Source organism: Toxorhynchites rutilus, chromosome 1 (assembly GCF_029784135.1).
Source record: "Toxorhynchites rutilus septentrionalis strain SRP chromosome 1, ASM2978413v1, whole genome shotgun sequence".
In the NCBI taxonomy this organism is placed as follows: Eukaryota; Metazoa; Arthropoda; class Insecta; order Diptera; family Culicidae; genus Toxorhynchites; species Toxorhynchites rutilus.
Genome location: NC_073744.1, coordinates 20395611 through 20422303, shown reverse-complemented (window position 1 = coordinate 20422303; position 26693 = coordinate 20395611). Strand labels below are relative to the sequence as shown.

Below are 26693 nucleotides of genomic sequence, written 5' to 3'. Positions count from 1 at the left end.
GAAATGTATTCCCCAGCAGAGCCATCAAAACCAAGCTGCCCGGGGTAAATCGGCATTGCAAATGTATGCAAGCCAGGGACATTTTTATATTGCAAGTAAAGTAAGTGATATGATTAGTTCTAGCAAATTAAATTTAAATTTGGTACTTTAATGTTGGTTGCTTCGTGAAATTTCATATCAATGACCGATCGTGTATTGTGAAAAATTAAGCACAAGTGTAAGTGTAAAAATGTATATGGTAGCAGTTGTGTTAAAAATAACTTGATATATGAAACGATTTCTTTCAATTTTCATAAATAAAAATCAAGGTGTGTTCCCGTTCGAGAATGGGTCGTTTGGTTTAAACTATCTGTTTTGTTGTGTTCATTTTCACACAATGAAAGTTTATACGGCGAGCAAAATAGGAAAAGTGAAGAAATATTAGAAAAAGTGATTTCTCATATGCTCTACATATAGTATTATGTGAGGCATCTCGTCTAGGATCACGGAGGGTAATTTTCATCATATCTCTCTCCTCGTTATCTTTTATCTGATACGCACCAACCAACGATTGTTTACCATCCCACTGTCATCATCACTCGGTAAACACTGGTGGAGTGAACAAAAAATACGCAACAACCAAACAAAACGGCTCTTTCCGGGCCCACCAAATCATTATCAAAGAGTTTAACTCTGCAATTATTCAAACATCCAAAATCAACAGATAGCCCAACGGAATCCTACGTCAACTATGCGGTCGTGTCTCGGACACAACCCTCCTGTAACTTTTAAACCGTCAAATTGTTAACTTTTTTTACGATATTCACTGTTCATGTTTTAAGCAAAAAAAACTGGATTAATTTCCTGTCTAATGATATATGAGGGGCTTAGAATGCAAGGGGTGTAAGTGACTTGATCGATTTCTCTTCATCAACTTTTTCTTCAGTTAATAACTCAACTGTAAAAACGTTCCAATTTGAGTTTGCTATAGAATCCGATAGACGAGGTTCTGACCTATCTTCCGCATTGTCAAATACAGCTGGGAGTGTATTTGCAGCTAAGTTATGACCAAAAGAGAAAGTCGATGTAGAGAAATCGATTTAATCACTTACACCCCTTTCATTCTAAGCCCCTCATATAACGTAACATATGTCGCAATAACCATTTTGAGTAATACGCGTTTGAAAACTCTTAATAAATCGTTACATTTTTCGTAGAGTGAAGCCCCTATATAGAAATCAAAAACATAGTCCTATGTCAAAACTTGCAACCTTTTTCCTATGCACTGTCAAATGTTTATCCGTCAAAGGAACAAAAGATTGTGTGACTATGACTTTGTTCGTTTACGTTTTTGGTCGACGTAACGAGGAAAAAAGTTGAATTGAAATCATGTTAGAACACTTCAAAAATACTGAAATTTCAGTTTCTGCTAAAATGTCGGGCCCTTATGATTTTTGACGCTAGCATTGATTTAGGAAAAAAAAACTAGCTCGTTCATTTCATTGCTTATTTTTACTTTTAATAAGAACACTTTTCCTATGTAGTGGACTATTATAAGAAAAGTAACATACATAAACAAAATCTGTGACGTCACAGATTTAAAAAATCTTCCCACCTTTCATTTTCCATCTCGATCTCAGCTAATACAGCTGTCAGTAATACTTAACAGACATACAGCTGTACTACCGTTGTACCAGGGGATAGTAACTTCAAGCAAAAAAGTGGGACCGATTCGAGATTGCTTTTATGTAAACAGTGAACTTTTTTTACACTCTAAAAATCGAACCGACTTGCACTGACAACTGAATGATATTGTCAATTTGTGCGAGATGCCTCAAAACAGCTGGGAATAAATATTGTTTATATACAGTAAGTTACATTTAATGCGACGTTTAGATTATTGAACAGACCAGACCTTAGACCTTATTTTACAAAAATGTCCAATTAAACGTGTCACATACACGTTTAATTGGACATTTTTGTAAACATCGAGTTCGGGGACCAAATTATGGCGCCACATTAAAGTTGCCATCAGACGTCGACACTGTACCACTCACATCGTCAATGTTCAATTACAGGCCAAAATCGCCTCCAAAGCGACACTGCGTGATGCCTCGGCATGTCGCATTAAATTTAAATTCCTGTATTATGTTGTTATTTATGTCATAATGCATAATGTCATAAGCAATGAACACACATTTATTTTCCACTTGCAACAGTATTCACGATGATTGGATGGATGAATATACGACTCCTACATGCATCTAGTACGACTATTGTCATGCGTATATACGATTTACTACAGACAACCCAAAAACGAATGGCGGAAAACGTTCTTGATAATTATGATAATTATTATAGATTCTTGTAAATACATGTATGTTTGGAATATTAAGTTAAAAATTATTCTTAAGTCAGAATATTTCCGGTTTTGAGAAAAGTGAAAGTTTAAGTGTCTTTTCTTTTGTTTTAACTTTTAAGAACGAAAGATTATCTGTTTGCCGGTCTTTTGAGTTCTGATAAACATAGTGACAAAAATAAATTAGTTCAACTTCGTCATTCAATTGCACTTAACTCAAAACTGTAGACATGAGATTATGAACTTGACAAACCAAGCTGCCAAGTATGCCAACCCAGCAAACATTAAATCGTATAACTATCGTATATAGAGCATCGAATATCTGATATTTTAGGTGGTATATGATGCGCCCAAATAGCATATACAGTAAGTTACCTCTAATCCTCGACATACCGAGACACTACTCAGTGTCGCATTAGAGGTGATTGGCCTGTAATTGGACATTCACAATAATAGTGGTACAATGTCGACGTCTTGTGGCGACTTCCAATCTGGGGCCATACTTCGGGTACCAAACTCGATGTTTACAAAATATCCAATTAGAGATGAAAAAGTCCTATTATTTGTATCCCATTACAGGTCTGTCCAATTAACTAAATGTCGAATTAGATGTAACTTACATGCAAGGTTATTAGGCAATACCTAATAACATAATAAGTCTGTTGTCATACGAATATACGATTCATCACTGCCATAAAATGGCGGAAAATATTAAAGTAAAATGTTCGGCCCAGGGAATCACCATTTTTGTATGTATATAGAACCTTTATAAACATTATGTTTGTACAAATAGGAATTAATCAATTGACTTTCAGGGATATAAATGTTTGATATGAGTGGGGCCACGCTTATAAAATTGCTTCGATGGGATTTGAACTCCGGTTGTTTGGATTATCAGTAGGTATCTCGTACGGCTACCTGAAATATGATTCTAGGGCAATTAAAGTTCTTACATATGATACGAAAGAGTTGCACTCGGATACTTCATTCCTGATTGTTTATTGTGCTTTAGTGGAAATATCGCTAAATTTATATAGAAATGGTTAAATAAAATTCAGTACTACATGTTTCAAGTAACCAAATAACATGAAGTAAAAAATTTCATTCATATTTTAACAATTTAAAACTGCCTTCGGGCCTGCCCAGCAAACATTAAATCGTAAAAAAAAATCGAGGGGTTGTATCAGAGACACGACCGCTTAGAACGTAGGACTACGAAATCTTTTGACGTGGGACTACGTCTAACCGGAATATATGGAGGGTAAAATGAAAACCTAAACACAGAACATGCAGGAAAAAATGAAAGATTTCGAATGCTTATAGCTCGAACATTTCGTACTGGATAGGAGAGATGTTTGCATCACTTGATAGGGAATATTTCTACGCATCTATCGCAACTAACAAAATGTTGTTTTTCATTAGATAAACAATTGAATAACTGTAAAATATTAGGCGTTATCTAAACGCCCTAACTGCATCGTTTTGATTGGCCCGATTTACGGTTTCCCTAACACAGCCATCAAAACCAAGCAGCCTAGGGGAAATCGGCATTGCAAATTCATACAAATCGGGGGTATTTTTGTTCCGATTGAAATGTGTTTCCCTAACACAGACTTCAAAACCGAGGTTTCTGGGGAAATCGGCTCTGCAAATAAATGCAAACTGCGAGTACTTTTGTCCTCGCTTGCCTTTGTGCAGAGTGGAATATGTCTGTCCTAACATGATCTTCTAAACTTAGGAACCTGGGAAAATCGTGCAGACACTAGAAGCGAATGAACTTCCCAGTTTCAAGCAAATTCGAGATTCGAGAAGTATGTACACTTTTTGGATGTAAACTTCAGAGGGAAATGTAAAATAAAATAATCGTTTGATAATTTTTTTTTGTCTTTATTGGAAAGATTTTCAGCCTTAAGCTGGTTTTTCAAACGTTTGATAATTCTTCCGTACATATATTTTGTTCTAGTCATCATACCAAACGTAAAAGGTCCGTCATTAAATTTACTTGTAACGAAGAACAATCAATCACAATAAATGAATTGACTTTACACGGCATTTGTTCATTTTTTTCACTCACAGAGCAAATATATTGAACTCAATTGAATTTGGAAACTGTTTCATTCAATCAAGAATTTAATCAATACAAACGAATGATTGCTAAGCTAAGGTAGTTCCACGTGAACCTTGCGGTTATATCATAGATATAACCCACTAATTTTTTTTTCTTTTGAAATTTGATGGTTTATCATTTCGAATATTATTTGCGAATACGTCGAAATTTCATAAATAACTTTTTTGTAAAAGTGTAAAAACTCTCTGAGTTTCAAGTGTCTATAATTCAAAAAAATAAGAAGAAGTGTATCGCCATTCAACAAGCATCAAACACGCAACTAACAGATGCATACAGTTGCAGTGCTAAAAATGAAACATCGCAAGAATGACCGTTTATGAAAAATCGTTTCTCGACTCTCGGTCGATACCGTCAACAAAATTTATAAGTTCTATGTCTTGCGCAATGAAAACAAGCTACACACAAAAAAAACAAACACTGATGTTTAGAAGCGACCTAAAATCATTTGTACTCTTCTCTTTTTTCACCTGCTTTGCCATGCCTCGGATGGTTGTGTTAATTGCAATGCCAGATGCACTTCAAGTGAAATATTCACTAACGTTCACAGCTCGAAGGGATACATTAAACACAAAACGAGCAGAATAAGCGACCTTTGTTGTTTCGGGTACAGAAATATTCTGAGAATTTTCCTCAGAGGAGATGCAATATTTATACGCTAGCAACAGCTTACATACTATGCAATTTTTTTCTTTTCGCTATCAACCTTCGTTATTTTTGTTCTAGCGGTTGCATAAGTTACCCGTTATTGACAGCTCTGTTCGGGAAAGCACATAAATGGACAGAACAAATGTATGGAAAAATAAGAATGCTTCCATTTTTCATTAATTTAAACCATATACAGACTATGGGATTGTAATGTATAGCATATCAAACAAAAAAAATCTTTGAAAAATTTCCAATTCGATTGGTATACAAAACGTTTAAATCCGTTCGTAGCAAAAAATAGTTATTAACGTTAAGTTTATTTAATAAAAAAGTGACCTGTTTTCTGATTTGGCACCCTTAATGTAAGACGTAGTCCTACGTCAAAAATCTAAAATTGGAGGCGATATACATACATCTAAGACACATTACTTGTATAATGTGTATAACTGGCATATTCATATGAAATTGGAGGCCATATACATGTATATGGGGTATATGATGTAATATAAACGATAATTATATGATTTATTATTTTCTAGGATGTATGTATATCGCCTCCACGTTTGCATGTATGGGCTGGCTAGGCGCATCATATACATGCAATATATATTAATCATACTTGTATGTTTGTGAATATAATCCTCAAAATAAAATAATTACACTAAACCTTCATTTCAAACAACTTATACAGTTACCAAATCACGCAATAAACATCATCATTTGTGTTGCAGGGAATCTCTTATCAACATTTGTTCAAATTTAAAAATGTGCTTAACTCCAGTTTTGTTGACAACTTTTATGCATTCAATTAAATCGTACGATAAATCATATATAAACATAAACATTCCCACCTTTCATCCTTCATTAAACACCTCGTAGTAGAAATCTGTCAGTATGCATACACTCTCCTACGAAACATAGTGGAAAAAAATATATTCGTCGATGTAAACAAGCAGTGAAAAAGGAGACACTTTTCGACGAGTGATTTGTATGAAGTTCCACTGCCGTGGTTGTACTTCGAAAATTGTATGTCTGTCACCATGTACAGCGCTAGAACCATGAAAGCAACTCGGTACAATCGCTGTATCTGTACCGACCTGTTTTACCGCTGTACATGGCTACAGTTGTACTGTGCGCAGCGCCATAGACGGTTAGTGGTGGGTAGCATGAATAAGCAGAATCAAATCACTTGACAAACGTTCTTTTCATTGACTTTCTCTTAAGTTAATAACTCAGATTGGAAACTTGTTTGTTGTGTTTGATAGTTTAGACACTAAATAAAAACCTTTTTCATTGAAATATGTGATGGAAATTGGAAAAATATCTGATTGTCAGTTTGACATACGGTACAATGTACAACCAAAGTATGTCTGTCATGGTACGATGGTACCTGTACAACGCTGTACTCTTACAACGCAAGTACAGCTGTATGTCTGTCCCTGGTATAAGGTTCAAAATGGGTTGAAACCCACATATAGTGATCCCCGATTTTTGAAATTAATCGTTCATCAGCTAATCGAATACTTTTCAGCAGTTTGTTATTCGAAACGATTAATCGCCCCAAATAATCGATTAATCGTTACACTGAGAGGAATAATTAGTTAGACTGATATTTCTCATTTGATAAATAGTCATCTGGAATCAAAAAAGTGTTCATTCCGCCTGAAAATCAATTATTATCCTTCACGCTCAAATATAATGATTGAATTTCAGGATAAAACTGCTGCGGCCGTACGTTTTTTGTCTCTGAGTTTGGATCGATTAATCGATGTAAATTATTCGTTCGCTTCGATTATTGGTTGCGCAGTATTCGTTCAATTAATAATCGATTTCTTTATGAAGTATCCCACATTCCGTTTTGCCTGCCAAGATCGGGTCGATGAAATGTCAACAATCGACCTCAAATGCTGCCACCTTGCAATCGAGTTATCGACCTTTCATATGCATTCATCGAACAACTTAACGCCACTTTTTCGCCAACATGTGCAAGGCGTCGACCTGCTTGCAGCGCTGCTTCCAGCACTGCTTGCTGCTTGTTTGTATTGGTGTGTTAGTGAAAATGAAAAGGAAATACATTGATCGATTTTAATCATTTTATTGAAAAAAAAATAATAAAAATCCATTTATAATAAAAATAAGGTATATAATGGAATCGGTGCATCCGGGTTGTCTGGATTGACGATTCAAATCCGACTGAGTACATTGATGAATACCTCCTTGCCCTTGATGACACAGATATGTGGCTGAGGAGGATTCTTCAATGTGCGTGAAGCACGGGATCTCCGATGGGGAAAATTGCTCGAAATACTATCGATGACCAGGTCCTGCTGCTGTTGCTGTTGATGCTGTTCCCCGGAATAGCACCCTGGACTTAAAGGATACTGCTGCGGGAAAGCTGATGCTGTTGGCTGGTGTGACAGAAGTGGAAATAAGCAATGTGGTGATGAGGGAAATCATCTTTCTCATTCGCCGATTGATTGAGTCGGATGTATTCATAGCTGAAACAAAATAAAATGATTAGTAAGTGAAAAGTAGAAATGAATTTCCTACTCACCAGTTGTATGATCCGGATAAAAATGCGAACATTAAAATATCATGCGATTACGTTCGCTTACCTCGCCTATTTTCATTCTACTATACAACGGAATCAGTGCATTCGGGTTCCTCCGGGTGGTAATTCAGCTGAGCAAGTTGATAAATACCTCCTTGTCGTTGAGTTTTCGTGTCTGAAGAGGATTTTTGAATGTGCGCGAAGCACGGAACCTCTAATGGGGAAAGTTCTTCGCAATACCATACCATGGTCAAATTCTGCTGCTGCTGCTGTTAATGCTGTCCCCCGGCATTGCCAACAGGGGTTGGAGGTTACTGCTGCAGGAAAACGGATGTTGTTGGCTGCTGTGATAGAAGTGGAAATCCGCATTGTGGTGATGGGAGAAATCATCTTTCTCACTTACCGATTGATGGAAGCAAACGAGTCGAATGTATTCATAGCTGATAAGACAAGATAAAATAATTAATAATTAAAAAGCCGAAATATATTTCATACTCACCAGTAGTATGATCCATTTGTTTTTGTTTGAGATGACAGTTTAGCGGAGTGGAAAAAAGAACCACCAGTGATGCCATTTGGTTTGTTTAATTATTCAGTATTTTCGACTAACGAACTATCCGCGTTGGCGATATTGGGGAATAGGCATGACAGTATGGATTTGCAGAAGGAATGAATACACTTTTAAAATGAAAATTATGAATGAACATGAATTTTCCTTAATCAAATTAGTACTTTATGTAAGTGAAAATCACCATTGCCTGCAAGTGGTGAAAAAACGTCATAATAAATATGTTTTGAGATAATTTTATATTATAATGACAAGTTTTTTTGAGAATATCTGAACGTCTATAGAAAATAATTCAAATTAGGGTCATGACAACGTACTTTAAGTAGAAAAAATTATGCCAAGAAAAAAATTTCTTACAAATTTTATCAAATATAAACTGATTCGGGCCGACTAATATGATAGAGAATAGTTTGCCTCATACAAACTAATGCCGTATCCAGATGTCGATACCTAATCGTTGTCATCGTGAATAGGTAACAGCGTTACGGTCGTTGTTAGGTCGATGTTTTTTTCGTCGATTGGATTGTGGGATTCGATTAATCGATTAATCGAACGAATATCGAGGATCACTACCCACCAGTGATGGTAAAAAATCACATTCAACGATCAATAAATAAGTATATCCCTTTAGTAGGATGTTTTTAAATCACCCCCAGCAGGCGATGCTCTTTTATCCTTCATATGTACACAGAGAGAATATTGGAACGGTGAGCTACCAAGATCTCAAAAAAGCAATATGAAAGAGGAATTCCCACTGTATGCACTCTCGAAGCATTACTTCTACTACTCAAGGCTACTCGTGAGTGCAAGCCACAAACGATTAATCCCATCCCATAGAGCGGATGATGAGTTCTTGATCGGAAAGTGTAACAAGAGACGATCAACTGAAATCTTACGACACTCGTCGAAGGATTTTTAATTCTCTATTGCACTGTCCGCAGTGAGTGGCTGACTTAGTCTCGTGTCGATTTTATTTTGCTGTCGTCTCCCGCCCGATAAACAGCGGACGGGAAATGGATGCAATTGATTAATTTTATTACCAGCAGATTTGGGCGAATCTCATCCCGCCCAAAATCGTTTTTTAGATTCCAATAATTCTGAACATTCACATTTCTCTTCAAATATTTTTTTCTAATAATAATTCAATTAGTGATTGCACGAAACACTTTTCGAATTCAATGGAATTTAAGATCCTTTTTTATTTTGTAGATAAAACGGATCACATGTTTGATTAATTCAATTCTGTGTGGTTACATTTTTCGTTGCAAATAAATGTAATGAATTAGTATGGACATATGTTATTCATATATCGTGGACTTCCGACATATGTGGCAGGAGATTTATTGGCATTGGAATATATGCTTTGTGAGGACCACACAATTAATATCAGAGCGGATAAACGTCCGACTGGAAGTCATGAACATCAATTTAATGTTCCCAAGATAAATTTATCCTTTGAAGGTCGTTAACCTTCCTAAACATGATCAGATGGAATATATTCCAATGTCTTCTGGAATAACCGAACCAACACAATATGATCGTGATGTTGTTTTTGCCATTGTTCTGATGTTTCATAACACGACACTCTATTAATTATTCGCCGAAAATGGATAAAAAAATATCTTTGAGGTTAGCCTACGGTTTTAGTAGCAGTGCAATATGGTGAGCCAGTCTCAGGATAAGAACACATTTTAAAATAAAGCTTTTGAATGAATCAGTTGTAAAACAAAACGTCAAAAAAATTCTCAGCTTTGTGATAGCAGATAATCATTACCTATTTGAGTTGTATGAGTATTCCCCCCACAAATTGTGGATAGTCTATCTGCATACAAATTATGTAGAGTTCCACAATCCTAAAAATAAATTATGTTTTTGATTAATTCAAGGTAATTATGGTCTTTTCTAGCCACAAGTTTACTCGGGCCCGAAAAGAGGTGTTCTGTATTTGGGCTGGCGGAAAAATATATCTCGCAAGACCACGTGTTCGATATCGTATAAGCATTGGCCAATAACGCATTTACATTAACTCATAAAATTAGTGATTTGAGGGGGATTACTGTTTGTAGTCTCTTGTGGATGAATTTAAACACCATCTGAGAATGATGATGATGTTGGATTAAAGAGGCTTTAAACTTTTCAGTTCATTCGCCTCTAATAACCATCTGAGAAATCCTCTGTGGAACATTAAATATTAATGTCGTCCTATCTGCTGTAACGCATTTTTTCCTCACATAGTTTCATCGGAGTAAACGCGCTCGGAGAGGAAAATTGAACGCCCGGACGAGAGAGCGAGAATCGTAATGTGCGATTCACATAGCACATTACGGAGAAGAACGTCTACGTTCCGTGAACGTCTCCACCAATTCACACATGCAGTCAATGCTTCCACCAGCACCGTCACGTCAAATGCCAAACGAATGATTTATTTAATTTTATTCATGGTGTCGCCATCTACAAGAATTTTAAATTGCAATGTCCTCTTTCAAATCAGTATGCCTAGAATCAGTTCTAAATTTTGAAAAATTCAATGAGAATCATTGAATTCAATTATTTCAATGCTTAAACCCCGTAGTCCGACCCTTATGCAATAATAATAATAAATAGAATAATTCTTTCAACTAGTCGCGAATGATTTTCACTCCGAAATTTGGAACTATGAGATATGTTGGCATAAAAAGTACAGTAAGTTACTTATAAAGCGATATGCTGAGGTACCACTCAGTGTCGCATTGGAGTCGGTTTTGACCAGTAATTGGACATTTGCGACTGGTGGCGACTATCAATGTGGGGCCATAATTTGGGCCCCGAACTCAATGTTTACAAAAATGTCCAACTAGAGGTAAAAATGTCTAATTAAACGTGTTGCATCATAGATCTGTTCAATTAGCTTAATGTCGATGTAGATGTAAATTACTGTATAACCAAATCAAAACAAAAGCCGAGACACAAAGCCCAGACAAAAACCAAACGAGCCGTCCGTCTCCGTCAATTATTCTTTTCTACAAACCCTGCCGGTCGTTTTCGTTGAACGTATGCTGACGGGTCGTTACGTTGCTGGTGTATGTGAATGTTTTCATGAGAATTGCATGGTAGAATCATTGACGTATCGTGACGTGACGGGACGTGAACGTGACGTGTATTGTGCGATTCACATAGCACGTTACGGAGAAGAACGTCTACGTTCCGTGAACGTCTCCACCAATTCACACATGCAGTCAATGCTTCCACCAGCACCGTTACGTCAAATGCCAAACGAATGATTTATTTAATTTTATTCATGGTGTCGCCACCTACAACAATTTTAAATTGCAATGCTCTCTTTCAATTCAGCATGCCTAGAATCAGTTCTAAATTTTGAAAAATTCAATGAGAATCATTGAATTCAATTATTTAAATGCTTAAACCCCGTAGTCCGACCCTTATGCAATAATAATAATAAATAGAATAATTCGTTCAACTGATTCTGATTTTCACTCCGAAATTTGGAGCTAAGAGATATGTTGGTGTTAAGTTCTTCCAAAGAATGAAATTAATTTTCAATGTTAAGAGCTTGATTTATTTCGACTTCTCTGTTTGGTGGTTGGAACTAAACTATCACTTTTTTCATTTTGTTACTGTCGTACCATGGCTACAAATCATGGCCTACCTAACGGTATGATTTTGCGTATGCCAATGGTACATCTTCCTTTTTTAGAAAATATCGTACGGTGCAAGCCATGCTGGGAGCCTACGAAGTCTTCCTTCTGGCCTGATGGGTTGTGGAGAGTCTTCAATAGGAACATCAGATTCATCGTCGTTAACGTCGTCTTCAACAACTTCTTGTTCACCATCGACAGGCATCGGCTCATCATCAGGAATCGGTTGCTCATCTTCTTTTGGAGGAACTACTGGACCCGGAGGTTTCATATCTTGAAGATTGAATTCATCGATCAGTAGTGCCAAAGGAAGTTGATTTTCAGGTGTAGAATCAGCATCGGCATTGCTTCCATATCGTTGTCGAAGTTGGTTTGTGTGTGCTCGAATGAGTCGTCCGTTCTCGAGCAACACGGTGTAGTTTACGTTACCCTTGCGCTCGATGATTTGACCTGGAACCCACTTTGTTGTGTTACGATAATGAACCTGGGCAAAGACCATTTCTTCAGCATCAAAGGTTCGTTTCATCGCACCGTGTCGTCTGTTGAACTGGGAATTTTGCTTTTCGTTGACCAGCGTTGGACTTGGAGGACACGGCTTCAGCAGATCCAGTGTCGTTCGTAGCGGTCGACCTAGAAATAGATCAGCTGGCGTCTTACCATCTATGCTTCTGTTTGGTGTTGACCGGTAAACCGATAGAAACGTCTGCAGATCCTGGAACATTACTGCCTTCTCCCCTTCGACAAGTTTCTTCAGTCCTCTTTTGAGAGTATCAACGAAACGTTCGGCTTGTCCATTGGATTGGGGATGGTACGGGGCTGTCGTCAGGTGCTGGATACCATTTTCTTTGCAGAATTGCTTGAAACGGCTACTAACGAACTGGGTACCGTTATCGGACACAAGACTATGCGGGTTGCCATATCTTGCGATTGTTTCTTGTAGAATCTCCAGCGTCACCGTGGTTGTTGTGGTTCGCGTTCTAAAGATTTCTGGCCACTTCGAATAGGCGTCAACTACCACAAGGTAGTAGTAACCATCAACTGGACCAGCGTAGTCGATATGAACTCTGTCCCACGGTTTTGTTGGTATCGGCCAGGACGCAAGAGTAGTTTTACGAGGTGATTTCGCAGCAGTGGCACAGGAACAACATTGACGCACGAACGATTCAACGTCATCGTCGATGTTGGGCCAGTATACAAAGCTTCTGGCGAGTGACTTCATCCTATCGATTCCAGGGTGTCCACGGTGGAGTTGTCGGATGATGCGTTTGCGGAACCGTTCAGGGACCACGACTCGATCGCAGAACATGACGCAGTCCTGGCTAACTTGAAGACCCTCGCGTCTTGAGAAAAACGGATGAACAGCTGGAGTGCGGATATCGCTTGCTCTGTTAGGCCAGCCATTGCTGATGAAGGTGATAACCTCTTGAAGCACTGGGTCGTCTTGAGTTGCCTTGGCGATCATTTCTGACGTGACAGGTAAGTTGGAGATGGAATCTTCGAGAATTGACTTTACGTCGGTTTCCGTTTGGAGAGCAGCGATCACGTACTCCTCGTCAGGCTTGTTGTGGCTGCTCATTAGACGTGATAACAAGTCAGCGTGTCCGAAACTTGCTGTTGGGATGAACTGGATATCAAAGTCGTAAAGCAACATCGTTAGTGCCCAACGCTGAAGTCGATTGGCTGTGTAGACGGGGATTCCTTTTTTGCTGCCAAAAATCTTGAGGAGTGGCTTGTGGTCAGTTTGCAGCACGAATTTGTGACCGAAAATCATTTTGTGGAAGCGTGTTACTGCAAACACCAACGCGAGCGCTTCCTTTTCAATTTGACCATAATTTTCTTCCGCAGGAGTGAGTGACCTTGAAGCATGAGCGATAGCCTTGACAGACCCGTCGGAGAAAAGGTGTAGGATGACGGCGCCCAGCCCATTCTTGGAAGCGTCTCCAGCCACGATAATTTCCTTGTTAGGATCAAAGTGTGTCAGCAAGAGATTGGAGACCAGAATGGATTTGAACCGATCGAACGACTTTTGACAATCGGCAGTCCACTTCCAAGCAGCGTCTTTCTTCAGTAGACAGTCCAGCGGCGCTCGGAGTTCCTTCATCTGTCCAACGAACCGTCCATAATAGTTAATCGCACCCAGGTATGAACGCAGTTGCGACAAATTCGTTGGTGCTGACATCTCAGAGATTGCTCTTGTTTTGGTTGGATCCGGGCGGAGACCATCCTTGTCGACGATGTGACCCAAAAACTTGATCTGCGGAAGTGAAAAACGGCACTTCTCGATGCGCAGATGGAATCCATACTCACGAATACGTTGGAGCACATCATTCAAACTACGATCGTGCTCTTCTTGGGTCTTTCCAGCAATTAGAATGTCATCCAGGTACGGTTTCACTCCAGGAATTCCGGCTAGCATACTGTCGATGATCCTCTGGAATGCACCTGGTGCGGATTTGACTCCGGGTGGCAATCGGTTGTACAGGAACAGACCTTTGTGTGTGTTTATCGTTAGCAGTTTCCGAGAAGCTTCTTCAACTTCGACCTGGAGATAGGCATCCGAAAGATCGATACAGGAGAAGAAACGGCAACCGGCGAGTTCACCGAAGATATCGTCCGGATGAGGCAGTGGATGGCGATCTGATTCTAGTGCATTGTTGAGACCTGTGGAATAGTCACCACAAATGCGAACGGAGACATCAGATTTACGAACCACGACGATAGGTGCAGCCCAATCAGAAAACTGGACTGGCGAGATGATGCCGTTGTCTTGAAGTCTCTGCAGCTCAGCATCAACCTTCGGAAGGGCAGCGTAGGCAACCGGTCGCTTGGGGCAGTACACAGGTCGTGCATCTGGCTTCGGGTAGAGCGTTACCTTAGCTTTGGTGCAGCATCCGAGGGTTGGTTGGAACACTTCAGGGAACTTCGCTTGCAGCTTCTGCATTGTTGCTATTGAGTTTTGTTGGATTGAGTTGACTAATGAACTGAACGGAACCGACCAGAGATCGAACTGATCGATCGTTTCAATTCCCAGAACGTTGAGATCCGGATTGTTTGTAACGAAAATGCGACCCACTTTCGTCACGTCTTGGATGGTGATTTCAGCGTTGAATTCACCTACGATGTCGATGCCGTCACCCGAGGCGCTCACAGCAGCGACATCAGTTGTCTCGATGACAGGCTTACCCACCGATGTCCAAGTTCGTTTGGAGATGATGGTGATGTCAGATGCACAATCGAGCTGCAACTTTGCTGGTACACCGTTGATGTCGATTTTCACGAACTTCCGCTTTGCTTTCAGATTGACTCGCTTAACCGCAATACCTTTAGACTTGACGATGTCCTTAGGTTTGGGTTTGTCAATCTGCTTTGTCGGCTTCTTCTCGGATGAGGAGCAGTACCCTTCCTTGTGGCCCTTCCGTTTACACTTTGAACATGTGTGTGTCTGGTAGGGGCACTCCTTGACATAATGAAGATCCCCACAGAACCAGCAAGGTGTTTTTGGTGACTTCTTCTCCTTTCCGTTTGAAGTACGATGACGAGAGATTGCGTTGACTTTAGACTTGTCCGTACAACCTTTCTCGATCATTTGCGTGTCTTGCTTAAGGTTGATGATGCGGTTGCACTCCTCAACCAGGTTTTCAAGCTTGAGGTTGGCACCGTCGGCGGGCGGCGCGTTTTCTTCAGCTTCCAACTTCCCGATCAGCCTGGTCCGGATATCCGAATCGCGTGGTGACTGGAGACCGCATACGAACCTGAGCGTCTTGAATTGGTCGCTGGATAGCTTTTCGATCTGGAACGCTTCGCAGTGCTTGTTCACCGATGCTGCGTAAGATGAAAAATCGTCGACTTCATTTTTCACGTATTGAAGACACTGGTAGCGCGCGTTGAAGAGTGACTTTTGGCGTCCAAAAAGTTTCTTCAGCTTCTTGACGGTGTCTTCGAATGAAAAATCCCGCGGATGACTCGGCAAAACACTGTTCACGTAGCGTTCGTGGAATTGCGTGCCGATTTTCCGCAGAAGTAGCCTGACCTTTGCTTTGTCATCCAAATGCTTTCCGTCCTCCTTGAACACGTCCTCGTATCGAACATACCACGAATCGAAGAAGATGCCGCCGTCTGGATCGTACTGAAACTCGTCGATTCCCGTTGAGAGTGACTCGATGATCTTCTCGCTTCCAACTTGATTGGCGTTACCCTGCTGGAGAGCTGCAATCTGCTGCTGCTGGTTTGCGATGAGATCAGTCAGCCGGAGAATCGCTTGCTTCGAATCTGCGTCGGCCATTCTTGAATTCGTGACGGTTTGAGGGCTTCAGAAGCGGAACGGAATTTGAACTTGAATAGGAACAGGAACAAGCTTGACGTTGCTTCCGGAAAATGGCAAGAACTTCTCCTCGTCGCCAAAATTGTTAAGTTCTTCCAAAGAATGAAATTAATTTTCAATGTTAAGAGCTTGATTTATTTCGACTTCTCTGTTCTATGCAGTTTGCGATTAATCGTAAATCTCATCATGCTCCCTTGTTTTCCATCCTTGCTACCCACATACATCTCTCGAAATGTTGGCATCAAAAGCATGGCTCCCTAGGACGGGGCTGATAAATAACAAAACTGTGAAAATGAATTTTTTTAAATAACCTATGAACGCACCCCGCATCAACTGTCAATTTGAATCCTAAACTTGGGGAAAAATGATGACATGGCCCCACGAAGATCTACGGCCAAACGTAAGGTGAACCAGTGTTCTTACGTGAGACAGTTGTTTCAAAACTTCCTGGATCAGAACCAGCCTAAACATACAACCATTCCGAAGGTGCTACCAAAGCCGATCCAGCGACCGTTACAGTGCTTCCCCATTGAGAAAGATGGCAACAATAGTCTTTTCCTGCAACAGGTTCTTCACAACTTCCACAAGACTCAGGGAATCAGCAACCACTCAAAAACCGTGAGTGATTTTCTCGCGAAGCCACACCCCAAGCCGGATTCCCGGAGAGATGCCGGTGGTCTCCGGGATGCGTGCTTCGCTCGATTCAAACGCCACGAGAATACAAATCAATTTGTAAGGACTGAAACAAGCCCGGGGGCTCCCGTCCATAGTCTCACCCGATGGATTGAGGTAAGGAAGCGGGCAAAGATCGAGCAAAATTTGCTCGATCAACAAAACAAGCAAAAGCGAAAAGAGGAGGAATTTTTGAATTTGTCGCAAGATTTCTTCTCGGGAAGAGAAGCGCTGAAGCTGCCGTTTGAAACGGCCAGCGTTTGTGACCGAACGATAGTTAGTGTGGGGTCGAAGTTCATTCCACCAGCCACTTCCACTCCGTTCGATGGGGATCCAATTGAATTTTGCTCTCCCATCATGTCCGATCCGGATGAGTTGGCGCAACGATCGCTGCTAAGCAGGAAAGAAAATGCTGAAGAATTTATTGAAGCAGTAGCAACGGCAGTGGAGAAGTTCAATGCGGCCATTTGTGATAGTGACAATGTACCACTGGATCGAAACCTTTACGAATTGCAGCAAAGTGTCCAACATAATAAACCTACAGACTTTGGGCTCTTGCGAAACAACATTGCCGAACGAAGTAGCTGGATAGATCATTCGTTCTATAGCAATGCAAATTATCAACCAGCTAAACCCGGAGTTCTCTCGCCATTGTTTGATGCTAACAACACTCCAAAATTTAATGAATCGACCCGATTAGTCCGGACAACCGAATTTAAATTCGACTCATCCCAACGACAAATTGTTAGAAGACCCTCAGTCAATCCACTATTGGTAAGATAATGAGTTACTGAAAATTCACACCTAGAATAAATTTTTTCACCCTTTAGACTGCTTCACCCCCTTCGCCAACCAGAAATATGAATCAAACACTGAGAGAAGAACTAAGGGGGCTTGGGAATAAAATGAGATCCAAACAGTGCTGTAAAGTAAACGAATTTGACTTCGACTTTGCTCCAACTGAAGATAGCTCATTTACATTCATTTCTCAACGAGAATCACAATGCGGAAGCGATTTTTCATTCCTCGATGGCACCAAGATGGATGACTCCATCGGGTTGTTCCCGCCGACTGAACGAGAAATTAAGAAATACAACCTATGTTCCGATGAGTCTTTCCTCATGACTCAGAAGGATCAAACAAACCAAACTATTGGTTTTCGGGATATATTTTCCTAGTCGACAATAAAATGTGATCCGCTCAAGCGCCAATTTTCAAGTTGTTCAACTCCTCTATCACATCCATGTGTTTAAATTTATCCGGATTATTTGTAAATGTTTCCAGTAGAGCCAGCTTCATTTCGTTTTGCTGACTGTAGAACATCTGCAACTGGTTGACTAAACATTGAGCTTCCTGGCCCCCTATCACTTTGGGATCGTACTCTCCTCGCATCAGTATGATCCCTTTATCGCGCAGCTCCGTGTACAATGCCAGATTCAAACATTCTGGTGCATTTACGTTATGGACCTGAAGAGAAAACAGGCAAATTCAAAACAATCATAATTTAAATCACCTCAACCGAACCTGGTAATTGATCAGCGGGGTGAAATGAACGGTATTGGCGAAAAATTGCAACACAATAAATTCATATCCCTGGCTCCTAGGAATCGGTAAAATAAACATCGGATACTTCTTAGCCCGTTCCATCATCAAATCGTACTGATCCACAGGTATTACAGCGCATACAACCTCTTTTCCGATATGATACTTCAACCAAATCTCCTTGATTTCCTCTGCGGTGCGTTGTTCGACGAGATCTATCTTCATTATATCGCTCAATTTCCTATGCACTGCATCTTCACTAGATTTGCCTTCGCGCAGCGGTGCTTTCGGGTTTAGCAATTCCGAATAGTCCCGCTTTTCTTCCAATGGGCCCGACTTGGGCTTGTCCTTCTCCACACTCTCAAGCCGCGCTAGGAATTGTTCGGGTGAACTTTGCTGCGCAGCGGCAATTTTGCTTGCGTACTTCTCGAAGTACGGATTGGTCTCCTTCATCTGCTCTAGGGCCTTCTCCGAGCGCTGTCGTGCCGTCATTTGGAACGTGCGGCAAGCGGCGGGTTGTTTGAGTGCGACGGTTAGGAGATGCTTTGGTTTGGCCGTACGTATCCACGAAAGGGCCATTGGCGGAGAAACGTGACCAAGAAATTTGCACACTTGGAGTATTAGCGCACGAACAGCTTCTGATAATTGCTGATTACCGAATCAAAACAAAGGCGAATGTCGGATTTGCCGCACATGGTCGAAGAGGGACGGAGGAAAACGTCGAACGTTTGTGTTTTTCACACTCCGACATTGAAACACTGAAAATACTTTGCAATTAGGTTTCTATTATCGGTGATTAAAAAGCCACAGAAGGGTTGTGTCCGAGACACGACCGCATAGTTGACGTAGGATTCCATAAGGCTATCTGTTGATTTAGGATACGTTTGAAGAATTACATCGTTAAACTCTTTGATAATGATTTGGTGGCCCTGAAAAGGGCCGTTTTGTTCAGTTAATGGGAATTGTTTGTTCACTTCACAGGGTGTTTACCGAGTGATGATGATAGAAGGATGATAAACAGTCGTTGGATGGTGCGTATCGGATAAAAGATACCGAAGTGGAACGAGATATGATGAAAACCTCCCATTGTGATCCTAGACGAGATGCCTCCTGGGTTATGTATGAATGAAATAAAGAAAACAAAACTCGCATTTGTAACATAAGATAATTACCAATACCGAACACAATTATCAGTTTTTCTCATCAGTAAAAACATGTTACTTTAATATCATATTTGAAATGGAAAAGTTCAATTTCTTTTATAATTTGTACTTTCTGTTTATTTATTCAACCCAATGCGGATTTTAATTGGACTAACAACTAATACTAAATGTAGAGCATATAGGAAATCACTTTTTCTAATGTTTCGTCACTTTTCCAATTTTTCTCGCCGCATAAATTTTCCTTGGGTGAAAATGAATACAACAAAGCAGACAGCCTCAACCAAACGACCCGTTCTCGAGCGGGAACACATCTTGGTTTTTATTTATGAAAATTGAAATAAATCGTTTCATATTTCAAGTCATTTTTAACATAACTGCTACCACATACAATTTTACACTTGTGCTAAATTTTTCACAATACACGATCAGTCATTGATATGAAATTTCACGAAGCAACCAACATTAAAGTTCTAAATTTAAATTTTATTTGCTAAAATCAATCGTATCACCTTACTTGCAATATAAAAATGCCCACGATTTGCATATATTTGCAATGTTGATTTCCCCCAGGCAGCTTGGTGTAGATGTCTCTGTTAGAGAACACATTTCGGTAGGAACATAAACTACCCCTACTTTCATGCATTTCCATTACCGATTTCCTCCAGGCAGCTTGGTTTAGATGTCTCTGTTAGGGAACCGCCGTATGTGTCGTCAATTTCGACCAATCAGAAGTGGGTATCTCCGTTAGGATAGGGGTTGAGATTTTTCAATTGTTCGATAGTTAGTTTTATGACATATATCATTTTCTTCGATATAAAAATTGTTATGGAGTGCCGAAATCGATTGACGCAAAAATTTCATCAACCCATCATGAAAGGACTGAGCAATAAGCGTTTGAAATTGAACAAAGAGAGAGAATCGATAGAACAATGCAACTTGGTGGTGAATGACTTCCCGAAACGTTGTTTGAAATTGCTACTATGCGCTTTTGGTCAGTGCTTTGGTTCTGATAGGATAATCTGTTAATTTGGTAACAGTACATTTGTGATTTTATGCGACCTAGCTTTACAATATATACTAAAAAAGCATCGGAGGTGATTTTCAAGAAGCTCGGAGAAAACTTCTTTTATCCGACCTTCCAAAAGTGGAAAACTCGCTGGGAATCGTGTATGGTATCGGAAGGGAAGTACCTTGAAAGCCTGTAATTGATTTTTTTGAAAAAATACTTTTTTAGATGTTTAGCGATTTTACTAACACTTGTTTCTGAATATTCCTCGTATTATGAGACTGATTATGCAACAGGGACCTGATTAGGTAATTTCAGTTGTCCGGTAAATTCTGTTCATGTTTTTATTCGCACAAACATATCTAATTTGACATAACTCAATCATTACATTATGGGCCCTATTCCAGAAAACGAGACGAGCAATTCGTCTCTTCTTGTCTTGGCTTCAGTCACTGTCGAGACGAGCAAAATATCCCATTCCAGTATACGAGTTTCATTGAAATGTTTTATTTGGTAGACCGGTGAGACTTCAGTCAGTTTTTCTCGGTATGATCATTGATGTCAGATGAGAAGACATGTTTTTGTTTTCAGAAAAGCATCAAACAGTTTTAAAATTGATCAATCGATACTCTTTTCTCAGTGCCAAAATTTAAAAAACATAACAAAATGGAATAAGTTTCATATATCTTTTGGTTTCATTGATATTTTTCCTCGAGCATATGTTTTCATCACTCAGACCATTTGTTATTATGGATTTATTATATATATATATATATATATATATATATATATATATATATATATATATATATATATATATATATATATATATATATATATATATATATATATATATATATATACGAGTTGAAATAAAAGTCTTCTGCATTTTCTCGTGCAAGAACATTCAGAATACAGTAGATTACATATTTAAAACATCTATCGAATAAACCTATTGAAATTACAGATATCTCAATCACGTCGTCTCGCGCAGCATTTCAACCAACAGTTCGAAGCTGGCCGCATACCGCTGCCCTACACATTCCGCATGCAACTGCCGCTTGCGGCGTATTTCAGCCCACCGCAGCTTATGTTCCGCCATTAGAATAGCCTTCGGCACGGGCTCCGCTTCCAGATCGATTCGATCCTTCGAAGCCACTTTTTGGCACTCCAAAGGTGACGGGATTCGTTCGATGGCAGCCGGTTCCGGCTTTGGCATGGACCAGATTTCCTTCAGCTCACGGTTTCTGTACTGTTCAACCATTTCTGGATTATGCTCGCGTTTAACCGGCACAGGCATCCGCGATAACCTGCCCGGATTGAGCCGGGGTTGATTCTGCATCCAGGCCCGACAGATCGGATACAACGGGCTAGATCCGTCGAAACGGGCCAAATCGACGCTACGATCAAACAGCTTCATAATGTACGACTGGTGAGGAATGGGAATCGCATCCGGGAGCGTTGGTTTGGAACGTTTCGAAGGCAGGCTGGTGCTGGGATCGTCCGAGTTCGATTCATCGTCGTCCGTGTGGGTGACGATATGCTGGAGAGCTCCTTTCAGTCGGCCACGAGCAACGGCTACATTTTGGAGCGAGCGTCCTGAAAAAGATCACGATAGTGATGAGCGGAATGGTGCTGCAAAATTTACAGAATCTTACGCTTCTCAGCGGAATCGAGCAGATTCCGGCGTTTGGACATTTACACGAATAGGGGACGATAGTTTGACATGCAAAACAAACAGAAAACGACTCGAGCGAGATTTTTGTTTGTTTTGAAAACGTGAATGACATTTGCGTATACGCGTCGGAGTTCCATTTTTTTTGGTTCCTATGAATCAAGATGCTGAACTATAGGTGTTTCGTTCTTGACACTTTCAGGACATGACGTGAGACGAGTAGCGAGACGTAACTTTCAGAATTATTTACTTTTTGTTTGGGTGTGTGGTTATGATTTCAATGTCAACTCGATAAGGAAAATAATTGAAGGAAAAAATAAGCAAATATATATTCGTGGAATATAGTGCACAACCTCCTTTTGCTCTAGCCAATTACTTGTAATGGCCCGGATCTCCTTCCCGGTATATGCACAGCATTCTCCTCCTCCCTGAGCGAAATCAGTAGAGCCACATTCAGCGTTATTTTTTGTCACCATCGCCGTAAGCTGATAGTACTCATTTCCCCGCCGATGGGAGCCAAACAGAAGTACATTTTGCTTGGAAAGAAAGGCGAAAAGATATACTAAAACATCCTTCTGCACTGTTATGTATCGACAATAAAGCGTGAGCAGCTATTTTGCCAACGAATGCATTTGTCACCAAAAGATACGACTTGTTTTGTAAACAAATTTGTTTTTTCACGAGCAATGGCTGAACAGCAATTTTGACATTGCGGTCCACCTATAGTACACGCCTTGCTATGAATGTAAATATCTACAGTCATTAGTGAATTTTGTGAACGATGTAAGTTTCAAGTTGAAATCTCGTTCTATTATGGAGGAGAAAAAGATTAAAGACATAATACTAAATATAGAATTTCAGAAAAATGTTCATTTTTCCATTTCCTTCCCGATCGTAAGATAAGCTTGCTGGAAATCAAGTTTCGTAACCGCCTACATTTTCTAGTGTACAGTTCTCGTAAGTACACAGCAAGCCATTCGCAAAGATGGTTTTCAAGTGCCAGGAGGATAGTTTCCTCAAGCATTATACAGCCAAAGTGGTGTCGTGTACCAAAGCGAACAATGGCTTCGAAATTATCCTAAAGGATACCATACTCTTCCCAGAGGGTGGTGGCCAACCTTCGGATCACGGCTGGCTGAACGATCACGAAGTGAAGAATGTTGTCCGGAAAGGTGCAGAAGCAATCCATTTTGTGGAAGTAGATCAAGTGCCCTTGCAGGCTGGTGAGCTTGTGCACCAAAAACTTGACTGGGAGCGTCGATTTGATCATATGCAGCAGCACTCGGGGCAGCATCTGATTACGGCTATCTTCGACCGGGAATTTGGTTTCTCCACTAAGTCCTGGTGGCTTGGAACGGAGGATTCGTACGTAGACCTGGACACGAAGGACGTAACGAAGGAGCAAATGGAGACGGTGGAAAATATTTGCAACCAACTTGTTGTTGATTGCACCGCCGTCTCGGTGAAGGTTTATCAACCAGATGATCCTGCACTGAAGACGGGGGCGTTGCGAACCCGTGGCCTTCCGGACGATGTCAGCGGCCCATTGCGCGTTGTAACCATAGATGGAATCGAAAGCAACATGTGCTGTGGAACGCATGTCAAGAACTTAGCTCAACTTCAGGCAATCAAGTTATTGGGCGTCGAAAAAGCCAAGAACAAATGTTTGGTACATTTCATTGTCGGGAACAGAATTTTACGAAAATTGAACGAATGCTACGAAAGGGAGATACAGTTTAACAATCTTCTAAACGGTGGACCCTCGTCACACGTGGATCTCATTAAGAAACTTCAAACAACAGTCAAGGCAGTCCAGAAAACTTCAAAGAAACTTATTGCAGAACTGGCTTTCCAAGAGGCGGAAAAGTTCACTGCATTGAGTGACAAACCACGATTTTACTGCCTTCATCGATTGGATGGAGCAAGTTCAGATTTTATTAATACTTTTCTGAGAAACGCAAAGCAACCAGATTGTTTCTTCTTCCTGACTAATGGCGATGACAGTGGAAAGGGACAACTGCTGCTGCAAGGAAAACCGGATGATATCGCCACCCTTGGGGATGCAATTTGCAAGATGCTGGATGGGAAAGGAAGTGGAAAAGGATCTTTGTATAACGCCAAAGTGAACAAGTTGAAAGAGGTATGGCGGTGTCAAAAGTTGATTGAAGAACATTTTAAAGCAGAAATTTCGGAATCAGAAACTCGCTCCAAGTAAAAATGTTGAACAATGTAAATCAGCTCTTCTTGTCAATAAAAGATCAAACACAACACTCTTAAACCCGTGATAGTAATCCGAAGCGACTGGCAAACAATTATCTGTAGTAGACACAAGCTAACAGCTTCTAAATATTTGTCTGCTAACAATCTATTAAACGGTCTTCATTAAATATTGTCAGAAAAAAAATGTCATCATAACAATATCAACACATTTGAATTGAATTCACATTCGTTCCCGTTTATTAATAAAGATTTGCATTTTTCTATTTGATTTCGAGGCCAAGGATTTGTTGATAATTTGAAATCAACCTGCAACAGAAAAATCACAATTAGCAATTTCTCTTCAAACCATCTCTCGCCTCCTTACCATTTGACGTCGTCCAGCATCGGAAACAAGCGATGCAAATCCTCTCCAAGCTTAATCCTAAACAGAATCGCGCTCTCCCTCCGGTCCCATCTTATCGCAATCTTCTGGCTTCACGTTCGGACTCCAGCAGCGTCAGGATGTCACCTTCGCGGACTGGACCCTTCACATTGCGGATGATCTGGCGGTTCTGTTCGCTGATGAATTCAACCTTCACCTGGGTACACTGGCCCTGGGAACCGGTACGGCCGAGAACCTTGATAACGCGAGCCAACACAACGGACTTATCCATGGTTTTTTGTGAAAAATTTGCGGAACACACGTGCGGCTTCTAGCAACAAAACACGGCGAAAGAGCGAACGATGACAACGATCGGACCAGGGTTGACAGTTTTCAGTTGACAGCTTGAGACAGAGTGAAGTAAGCAACGATTCGGGAGCTTCCGGATGAGCCCCGCTACTAAAAACAATACAATGCGACTGAAAGTCCTTTTCTTTCGCAGTAAGAACACTGACCTCTTAATTGCAACGGTGAACTGCATATATCAACGGTTTGTAATCCTGATATATAGGACATTTCGATTCCTTATTCAACAAAAAGATGTGTATCGAACGAATCTTTTTTTCAATTACAGCTTTATGGAAACAGATTCTGATTTTTATTGATGTAAACTAAATCTAAACGTCCCAGCAAACATTAAATCGCATAACAAGCGTATATATAACATCATATGCCCTAAAATTTGGTTGGCATATAATGCGCCTAGCTGGCATATGCATGCAAAAGTGGAGGCGTGTCGGCATATGCATGCAGTTTGTGTGTCGTAGAAGCGTATAATTTAAATCGATTCAGTACTGTAGAAAATCGTGTTGCATGCTGAAGAAAATCATGAAACAGTAAATCATATTAGATCCTAATAAAGGATATATTACATCATATTGAAATGTCAATGAAATGCTGATGCACTCGAAATTTTAACCGCTGTTGAATTAAATTGCAGATAGCCGCGCGAGATATCTGGTGCATGATAATCCAGACGACCGGAGTTCGAACCCATATCAATCTGTGTCATTTTAAACATTCATATTCCACTCCCAACACAAGTCAATCAAACAATTATTATTTCTACAAACATAAATACTCATATAAAAATGGCGGCTATAATAAACATTTCACGAAAATATTTTGCGCCATTTGTTTTTTTTTCTATGTCTGTAATAAATCGTATATTAGTATGGTAAAAGTCGCTATTATAGCCGGTCAAAGTTGCATATTCATCCAAACAAATTCGGTAAGCATTTGCCATGTATGTATATGGCCTCCACTTTTGCATGCATATGCCAGTTAGGCGCATTATATGCCAACCAAATTTTAGGGCATATGATGTTATATATACGCTTGTTATGCGATTTAATGTTTGCTGGGATGATGCGGATTAAATATATTTTACGACAATGTGCATCATAAAATTGATGTTTATTATACCGAATTGCGACTTAATTTGATAATGGTATTTAAAATCGAGTTTTTACATTTTTTGCGATTTCAAATATACACGATACATACTTTGATTGATATTATATGCGATTATGATTTATTCGGATTTCTTGTAAGACTTGGCACGTTCAAAATTATACGATTTAATGTTTGCTGGGGTCCCATCTATCATTCACGATACATTTTAATGTGCAATATCTTACCAAATAGGTAGTACGGACTTCGAACCTGTTTGGATATGGTTAGGTTACCTAAAAAATTTCACTCGATTTTCCATGTATGATGTTTGACATGGTTTGCCACTGTTGAAAATTGAACAGTGGCAAAGAAAATAGTGTTTTTACAAATATCAAACCAAACTTCAAACTTCT

The 26693-nt window shown here is 40.0% G+C and overlaps 6 protein-coding genes and 1 long non-coding RNA gene across 7 annotated transcripts; 2 read left to right on the top strand and 5 right to left on the bottom strand.

Annotated features, from left to right (window-relative positions):
- Nucleotides 1-7190: 7190 nt before the first annotated feature.
- LOC129762222 (uncharacterized) lies at nt 7191-8302 on the bottom strand. Its single transcript, XR_008740582.1, has 3 exons — nt 8162-8302; nt 7666-8102; nt 7191-7609 (listed from the first exon to the last, which is right to left on the bottom strand). It is a non-coding gene; the product is annotated as an uncharacterized LOC129762222 (long non-coding RNA).
- A 3509-nt stretch (nt 8303-11811) lies between these two features.
- LOC129762800 (uncharacterized protein K02A2.6-like) lies at nt 11812-17858 on the bottom strand. The gene is made up of 2 exons (XM_055761339.1): nt 16510-17858; nt 11812-16454 (listed from the first exon to the last, which is right to left on the bottom strand). The coding sequence occupies exon 2, from the start codon at nt 16145-16147 to the stop codon at nt 11921-11923; it is 4227 nt and encodes a 1408-aa protein (XP_055617314.1). The 5' UTR covers nt 16148-16454; nt 16510-17858; the 3' UTR covers nt 11812-11920.
- LOC129762801 (uncharacterized) lies at nt 16365-18334 on the top strand. Its single transcript, XM_055761341.1, has 2 exons — nt 16365-17632; nt 17689-18334. The coding sequence occupies exons 1-2, from the start codon at nt 16559-16561 to the stop codon at nt 18034-18036; spliced, it is 1422 nt and encodes a 473-aa protein (XP_055617316.1). The 5' UTR covers nt 16365-16558; the 3' UTR covers nt 18037-18334.
- Nucleotides 18011-19083, bottom strand: LOC129762802 (ATP synthase mitochondrial F1 complex assembly factor 1). The gene is made up of 2 exons (XM_055761342.1): nt 18383-19083; nt 18011-18325 (listed from the first exon to the last, which is right to left on the bottom strand). The coding sequence occupies exons 1-2, from the start codon at nt 18977-18979 to the stop codon at nt 18059-18061; spliced, it is 864 nt and encodes a 287-aa protein (XP_055617317.1). The 5' UTR covers nt 18980-19083; the 3' UTR covers nt 18011-18058.
- A 2357-nt stretch (nt 19084-21440) lies between these two features.
- LOC129762403 (protein lin-37 homolog) lies at nt 21441-22372 on the bottom strand. Its single transcript, XM_055760631.1, has 2 exons — nt 22228-22372; nt 21441-22168 (listed from the first exon to the last, which is right to left on the bottom strand). Exons 1-2 carry the CDS (start codon nt 22265-22267, stop codon nt 21546-21548), a joined length of 663 nt encoding a protein of 220 aa, XP_055616606.1. The 5' UTR covers nt 22268-22372; the 3' UTR covers nt 21441-21545.
- Nucleotides 22373-23038: 666 nt separating this feature from the next.
- On the top strand, nt 23039-24512 carry LOC129771450 (alanyl-tRNA editing protein Aarsd1-B). The gene has a single exon (XM_055775093.1). The coding sequence runs from the start codon at nt 23230-23232 to the stop codon at nt 24457-24459; it is 1230 nt and encodes a 409-aa protein (XP_055631068.1). The 5' UTR covers nt 23039-23229; the 3' UTR covers nt 24460-24512.
- A 166-nt stretch (nt 24513-24678) lies between these two features.
- Nucleotides 24679-25191, bottom strand: LOC129771455 (40S ribosomal protein S28). The gene is made up of 2 exons (XM_055775107.1): nt 24829-25191; nt 24679-24770 (listed from the first exon to the last, which is right to left on the bottom strand). The coding sequence occupies exon 1, from the start codon at nt 25115-25117 to the stop codon at nt 24920-24922; it is 198 nt and encodes a 65-aa protein (XP_055631082.1). The 5' UTR covers nt 25118-25191; the 3' UTR covers nt 24679-24770; nt 24829-24919.
- Nucleotides 25192-26693: the final 1502 nt, after the last annotated feature.

Bases quoted from the DNA above. Each gene is read 5' to 3' on its own strand.
- LOC129762800 (XM_055761339.1), bottom strand. From the start codon at position 16,147: ATGGCCGACGCAGATTCGAAGCAAGCGATTCTCCGGCTGACTGATCTC.
- LOC129762801 (XM_055761341.1), top strand. From the start codon at position 16,559: ATGGCCCCACGAAGATCTACGGCCAAACGTAAGGTGAACCAGTGTTCT. The intron at 17,633-17,688 runs GTAAGATAATGA...TTCACCCTTTAG, and splicing joins CCTCAGTCAATCCACTATTG to ACTGCTTCACCCCCTTCGCC.
- LOC129762802 (XM_055761342.1), bottom strand. From the start codon at position 18,979: ATGGCCCTTTCGTGGATACGTACGGCCAAACCAAAGCATCTCCTAACC. The intron at 18,326-18,382 runs GTTCGGTTGAGG...TTTTCTCTTCAG, and splicing joins CCCCGCTGATCAATTACCAG to GTCCATAACGTAAATGCACC.
- LOC129762403 (XM_055760631.1), bottom strand. From the start codon at position 22,267: ATGTCCAAACGCCGGAATCTGCTCGATTCCGCTGAGAAGC. The intron at 22,169-22,227 runs GTAAGATTCTGT...GATCTTTTTCAG, and splicing joins GCTCGATTCCGCTGAGAAGC to GACGCTCGCTCCAAAATGTA.
- LOC129771450 (XM_055775093.1), top strand. From the start codon at position 23,230: ATGGTTTTCAAGTGCCAGGAGGATAGTTTCCTCAAGCATTATACAGCC.
- LOC129771455 (XM_055775107.1), bottom strand. From the start codon at position 25,117: ATGGATAAGTCCGTTGTGTTGGCTCGCGTTATCAAGGTTCTCGGCCGT.